This window comes from Taurulus bubalis, assembly GCF_910589615.1.
Source record: "Taurulus bubalis genome assembly, chromosome: 10".
Taxonomy (NCBI): Eukaryota; Metazoa; Chordata; class Actinopteri; order Perciformes; family Cottidae; genus Taurulus; species Taurulus bubalis.
Window position 1 is genome coordinate 27661915 of NC_136598.1, and position 7500 is coordinate 27669414.

Here is a 7500-nt window from a genome sequence, read left to right on the forward strand (position 1 = left end):
CTTGTTCAGCTGCATCATGTTTATTATAATATATGTAGATATGAAAGACCTCATGTTTATTATAATATATGTAGATATGAAAGACGTCATGTTTATTATAATATATGTAGATATGAAATACCTCATGTTTATTATAATATATGTAGATATGAAAGACCTCATGTTTATTATAATATTTGTAGATATGAAAGACGTCACCGAAAACGTTTACTTTTTATTTTACTTTAGAATAAAATTATGAATAAAAAAGCATTAATACAATACTGGATCTTCCTCGAGTGTTAAATGTTTATCTTGTCAATGAAACGGTTTCATTATTAGAAAAAAACATATTTTTTAGCTTTTAATATTCAACAATATACCCGGTGGTCAAAACACATGAGTGAAAAGTAAGAAGGTCATTAAAACTCACAAAGTATTGATCACCGATCAGAAGGCTGCCACCAACAACAACAACAGTTATTCTGATCAATTCATCTGAAGATTGTTTATGCCATTAATCGTTTATGAAAAACGCCGAAACTGGAACATATTTATCATATTTAACAAACTTAACATATTTTACATATTTAACACACATAACAGCTATCTATGGTTGTATAGAAGACACACTGATCCACATAGCTATGGTTGTATAGAAGACACACTGATACATATAGCTATTGTTGTATAGAAGACCCACTGGTACATACAGTGATGGTTGTTTAGAAGACACACTGATACATACAGCTATGGTTGTTTAGAAGACACACTGATACATAAAGCTATGGTTGTATAGAAGACACACAGAGCCTGTCTGTCTGCGTTGCATGTCTTAGAGTGAAACAGGAAGTGAAGATCAGTGCGTATTTTCAGTCTAAAAGACTTTTTACGGTTTGATGGTCAATAAATATTCCTGAATGTTGTCACAAAAAATAATAATGATAAACCTGTGAAAGAGTCTGAAAACCTTTCCTTGTCTCCTCTCCTCTACTTTCCTCGTTCTCCTCTCCCGTCCCCTCCTCGTCTCCTTGTCTCCTTGTCTCCTGCAGCCAGGTGTCTTCCTCGTTGCCTTAACTCTTCGTCGTGTCGGCGGTCAAACCGCTGTGTGTGTGGACGAGGTTTCCACGGTAACCGCTGTGAGTTTTCCTCGCTGACCGGCGTCCGTCTCCTCCAGTCTCCCGTCAGACCTGAACCAGGAGCCGCGGACCCGGATCCCCCCGAGACCCTCAACCCGGAGGAGGCTGCTGAGGACCAAGCCGCCCGTCCACAGAAGGAGACAGGAGACAACGAGGACGAGGAGGAGGAGGAAGAGGAACCCTCACACTCCTCTAGATCTGCCTCCTGGTCTCAGACTGAGGGACGAGCCTCTCCAGTAGATCTAGGACCAACCTCTAGAGACCTGAACCTGGAGTCCAGGTCCAGAACAGAGGACCCATTGAATCTAGAGTTCAGACCTGATCCAGAGTCTGATCCTGGACCGAGGTCAAAGGAAGGTGTGGAAGAAGAGAAGAAGGAGGCGAGGACGCTGAGGTAACACGACTCCTTTGTTCCTAGAATACAAGTGAAGTACTTGTACTGCGCTTAGGTACCTCCACACAGTATTTATACATCCAGTACACTTGTGTACTGGTGGTCAGGAGAGAGAATGCAGCTTTAACACATGAAGCATATACTTCTATACAACCAGAGGAGTCGCCCCCTGGTGGTCAGGAGAGAGAATGCAGCTTTAACACATGAAGCATATACTTCTATACAACCAGAGGAGTCACCCCCTGGTGGTCAGGAGAGAGAATGCAGCTTTAACACATGAAGCATATACTTCTATACAACCAGAGGAGTCGCCCCCTGGTGGTCAGGAGAGAGAATACAGCTTTAACACATGAAGCATATACTTCTATACAACCAGAGGAGTCGCCCCCTGGTGGTCAGGAGAGAGAATGCAGCTTCAACACATGAAGCATAGACTTCTATACAACCAGAGCAGTACTACTACTGACTCCACTACTACTGGCAAAAAAAGTAATCTGCCTTAGTTGTGTTCAGACAGCAGGTGGCGCTCCTCACCAGGTAATACACACTGTAAGTACTAGAGTACACTGAGGTTAAAATGTACTCTGATAACAACTATAATGAAGGAGTTGATATAAAAACTTTGCTTCCGTACTTTAAGTACACACACTTGTACTTGCCGTGGAGTATTTTCCCAGTGTTATTAGTACTTTTACTGCAGTACAAGATCAGAGCTCTTCTTCCTCCCCCATGTGAAACATCGACGTGTAAACAATGACCGCGACCCGGAGTCAGAGGTCAGAGGTCACGGGGGGCGGGGCTGTGGGAAGACTGGAGCTGTGTTCTTTGTACTTTCAGGAGGTACTGCAGCTCACAAAGTACCTCCTGTTTCATGTAGCATGTGTTCAGTCGGGACAAAGTACTTCATCGTGTCGTGGGACGTTGGACTTTGACCCTCTTGCTCATTTATCCGCAGCGCAAAGGATTGTGGGTCAGAAAAGAATGCTGTTTCATGTTGACAGTATAATTATACTGTGCAGTCTAAAATGTACGTTTATATGTATATTTATATATTATATATATATATTTATATATGTATTTATTGTATATACTGTATATACATTTATTTAGATGTATGTATATATGTACATCTATTTATATATTTATTTGGATTAATTTGGAAATGTATTCCTATACTAACAAATGAAGTAACAAATTAACAATTTAAATAACTAACTAACAAAGTAATTCATTAAAAGTCTTAATTAACTGACTAAGTTAGTAACAAAGTAATGAGCATTAAGTTAATAACAAACTACCTAGGGAACACATTCATGCAGTAACTAACAAACTGGCTGCTCAGCATTTATATGAACTCAATATTTTCCGCATAGAATGTTCCGTGAGGTTGAAGTCAGTGGAGGAAAAGTGTGACGTACTTGTGTGTATATTCAGTGTTTGTGTCTCCAACAGTCTGAGGGAGGTCCAGGCCATGCTTTTGAGGAAGACTCTGTCACAGGGAGGAAGAGGAGACAAGATGGCCGCCCTGCTGATGAAGCACATCGAGAAGGAGAGGAAGAAAGATCTGACTGTGACCTCATCTCCTCACACTACGCCCTCATCATCATCCACAGTGAAAACCAGTGTGAAGACTTTCTACACTCAGAAGGGCCAGTACACCGTCCACGTCACGGCTGGTTAGTTATAACACACACACACACACACACACACACACACACATGCACCAGGGGGTGACTCCTCTGGTTGTATAGAAGTCTATGCTTCATGTGTTCAAGCTGCATTCTCTCTCCTGACCACCAGGGGGTGACTCCTCTGGTTGTATAGAAGTCTATGCTTCATGTGTTCAAGCTGCATTCTCTCTCCTGACCACCAGGGGGTGACTCCTCTGGTTGTATAGAAGTCTATATAAGTGACTCTACTTCTCTTGATGTATTCCCTCAGTAAACATTGTAAACATGAGTTTATGTCTCAATCTCTAGTTTCAAGTCTTCTTCAGTACAGCATGATGTTCATTTAGTACATTATGGTCATTTAGAGTCAAACAGACCATAAAGCAGGGGACGCTTTAGGGCGGGGCTAAAGGTGATTGACAGGTCTCTACGTCACTCTTCCTCAGTCCACATATGTTCACTTCCTGTTCACTGGTTGCCAAAAAAACAGCATGGCGACGGCCAAAACGTCGAACTGGACACTTGATAACATCCAAAAACCAACGAGAGACGTCACGATGATGACGTCCACTTCCTGTTTACAGTCTGAGAGTTTAGCGGTGAACTGTTCTAAACCATCTAAGATTAGCATGTTTGCATGTTAGCTAACCTCTACTCATTAGCAGTGTACGACCAAAGTAGAAACCAAAGATATTATGATTCATCCTGATGAACAATTTCTGCAAGGAAAAGAAAGTTCAACATCTAAATAATGAGTTTTTCATGGAGTATTAATTGTGTTAATAATTCACGACTCGTCCGCCCGAACCTCTGCATGTATTCACCGTGTGACGTTTATCTGATGCAGAGAAACGAGAGCATTAAAGAGACCATTGAAGAACTGCAGTAGAGGACATTAAAGAACCGCAGTAGAGGTCATTAAAGAACCGCAGTAGAGGACATTAAAGAACCGCAGTAGAGGTCATTAAAGAACCGCAGTAGAGGACATTAAAGAACCGCAGTAGAGGACATTAAAGAACCGCAGTAGAGGATATTAAAGAACCGCAGTAGAGGACATTAAAGAACCGCAGTAGAGGACATTAAAGAACCGCAGTAGAGGATATTAAAGAACCGCAGTAGAGGACATTAAAGAACCGCAGTAGAGGACATTAAAGAACCGCAGTAGAGGACATTAAAGAACCGCAGTAGAGGACATTAAAGAACCGCAGTAGAGGACATTAAAGAACCGCAGTAGAGGACATTAAAGAACCGCAGTAGAGGACATTAAAGAACCGCAGTAGAGGATATTAAAGAACCGCAGTAGAGGACATTAAAGAACCGCAGTAGAGGACATTAAAGAACCGCAGTAGAGGACATTAAAGAACAGCAGTGGAGGATATTAAAGAACCGCAGTAGAGGATATTAAAGAACCGCAGTAGAAGGTGGTAAAGAACCGCAGTAGAGGATATTAAAGAACCGCAGTAGAGGACATTAAAGAACCGCAGTAGAGGACATTAAAGAACCGCAGTAGAGGACATTAAAGAACCGCAGTAGAGGACATTAAAGAACCGCAGTAGAGGACATTAAAGAACCGCAGTAGAGGACATTAAAGAACCGCAGTAGAAGGTGGTAAAGAACCGCAGTAGAGGATATTAAAGAACCGCAGTAGAGGTCATTAAAGAACCGCAGTAGAGGATATTAAAGAACCGCAGTAGAGGTCATTAAAGAACCGCAGTAGAGGATATTAAAGAACCGCAGTAGAGGTCATTAAAGAACCGCAGTAGAGGATATTAAAGAACCGCAGTAGAGGTCATTAAAGAACCGCAGTAGAGGATATTAAAGAACCGCAGTAGAGGTCATTAAAGAACCGCAGTAGAGGACATTAAAGAACCGCAGTAGAGGACATTAAAGAACCGCAGTAGAGGACATTAAAGAACCGCAGTAGAGGACATTAAAGAACCGCAGTAGAGGACATTAAACAACCGCAGTAGAGGACCATTAAAGAACCGCAGTAGAGGGCCATTAAAGAACCGCAGTAGAGGACATTAAAGAACCCCAGTAGAGGGCGGTAAAGAACCGCAGTAGACGATATTAAAGAACCGCAGTAGAGGACGGTAAACAACCGCAGTAGAGGACCATTGAAGAACCGCAGTAGAGGACCATTAAAGAACCTCAGTAGAGGACCATTGAAGAACCTCAGTAGAGGACCATTAAAGAACCTCAGTAGAGGACCATTAAATAACCTCAGTAGAGGACCATTGAAGAACCTCAGTAGAGGACCATTGAAGAACCGCAGTAGAGGACCATTAAAGAACCTCAGTAGAGGACCATTGAAGAACCTCAGTAGAGGACCATTAAAGAACCTCAGTAGAGGACCATTAAATAACCTCAGTAGAGGACCATTGAAGAACCTCAGTAGAGGACCATTGAAGAACCGCAGTAGAGGACCATTGAATAACCACATTAGAGGACCATTAAAGAACCTCAGTAGAGGACCATAGAAGAACCACAGTAGAGGACCATTAAAGCACCTCAGTAGAGGACCATTGAAGAACCTCAGTAGAGGACCATTGAAGAACCTCAGTAGAGGACCATTAAAGCACCTCAGTAGAGGACCATTGAAGAACCTCAGTAGAGGACAGTAAAGAACTGTAATAGAGGACAGTAAAGAACCGCAGTAGAGGACCATTGAAGAACCTCAGTAGAGGACCATTAAAGAACCTCAGTAGAGGACCATTAAAGAACCTCAGTAGAGGATCATTAAAGAACCGCAGTGGAGGACCATTGAAGAACCTCAGTGGAGGACCATTGAAGAACCTCAGTAGAGGACCATTAAAGAACCGCAGTGGAGGACCATTGAAGAACCTCAGTAGAGGACCATTAAAGAACCTCAGTGGAGGACCATTGAAGAACCTCAGTAGAGGACCATTAAAGAACCACAGTAGAGGATGGTAAAGAACCGCAGTAGAGGACATTAAAGAACCGCAGTAGAGGACATTAAAGAACCGCAGTAGAGGACATTAAACAACCGCAGTAGAGGACCATTGAAGAACCTCAGTAGAGGACATTAAAGAACCGCAGTAGAGGACATTAAAGAACCGCAGTAGAGGACATTAAAGAACCGCAGTAGAGGACATTAAACAACCGCAGTAGAGGACCATTAAAGAACCGCAGTAGAGGGCCATTAAAGAACCGCAGTAGAGGACATTAAAGAACCCCAGTAGAGGGCGGTAAAGAACCGCAGTAGAGGATATTAAAGAACCGCAGTAGAGGACGGTAAACAACCGCAGTAGAGGACCATTGAAGAACCGCAGTAGAGGACCATTAAAGAACCTCAGTAGAGGACCATTGAAGAACCTCAGTAGAGGACCATTAAAGAACCTCAGTAGAGGACCATTAAATAACCTCAGTAGAGGACCATTGAAGAACCTCAGTAGAGGACCATTGAAGAACCGCAGTAGAGGACCATTAAAGAACCTCAGTAGAGGACCATTGAAGAACCTCAGTAGAGGACCATTAAAGAACCTCAGTAGAGGACCATTAAATAACCTCAGTAGAGGACCATTGAAGAACCTCAGTAGAGGACCATTGAAGAACCGCAGTAGAGGACCATTGAATAACCACATTAGAGGACCATTAAAGAACCTCAGTAGAGGACCATAGAAGAACCACAGTAGAGGACCATTAAAGCACCTCAGTAGAGGACCATTGAAGAACCTCAGTAGAGGACCATTGAAGAACCTCAGTAGAGGACCATTAAAGCACCTCAGTAGAGGACCATTGAAGAACCTCAGTAGAGGACAGTAAAGAACTGTAATAGAGGACAGTAAAGAACCGCAGTAGAGGACCATTGAAGAACCTCAGTAGAGGACCATTAAAGAACCTCAGTAGAGGACCATTAAAGAACCTCAGTAGAGGATCATTAAAGAACCGCAGTGGAGGACCATTGAAGAACCTCAGTGGAGGACCATTGAAGAACCTCAGTAGAGGACCATTAAAGAACCGCAGTGGAGGACCATTGAAGAACCTCAGTAGAGGACCATTAAAGAACCTCAGTGGAGGACCATTGAAGAACCTCAGTAGAGGACCATTAAAGAACCACAGTAGAGGATGGTAAAGAACCAACACACTAAACAATGAGCTTTTCATGGAGTATTACTTGTGTTATTATTTCACGACTCCCCAACATGTCCGGCGTGTCTTCACGCGTGACGTTGGCTGAGCAAAGCTGGTGTCTGGATAAGCTACGGCGAGTGTGTTTAACACACGGACCACAACACGCGGGTCGTTACTCAGAGATAAGCCCAGTGGAGCCGACGGGGCTGCTGGGAGATAAACG

General features: G+C 42.9%; 2 protein-coding genes across 2 annotated transcripts in view; one reads left to right on the forward strand and one right to left on the reverse strand.

The window, feature by feature from the left end:
* Positions 1-7500, reverse strand: part of LOC306742560 (protein NLRC3-like) — a gene marked incomplete at both ends in the record, with an annotated part of 315498 nt that overhangs the window by 218539 nt on the left and 89459 nt on the right.
* The window catches only part of ltbp4 (latent transforming growth factor beta binding protein 4), a gene marked incomplete at its 5' end in the record, with an annotated part of 54080 nt that overhangs the window by 7404 nt on the left and 39176 nt on the right, over positions 1-7500 (forward strand). Inside the window, 3 exons of the mRNA XM_079224377.1 lie at positions 1157-1244; positions 1334-1512; positions 2965-3188. Coding sequence (XP_079080503.1) covers positions 1157-1244; positions 1334-1512; positions 2965-3188 — 491 coding nt within the window. The remainder of the gene's footprint in view (positions 1-1156; positions 1245-1333; positions 1513-2964; positions 3189-7500) is intronic.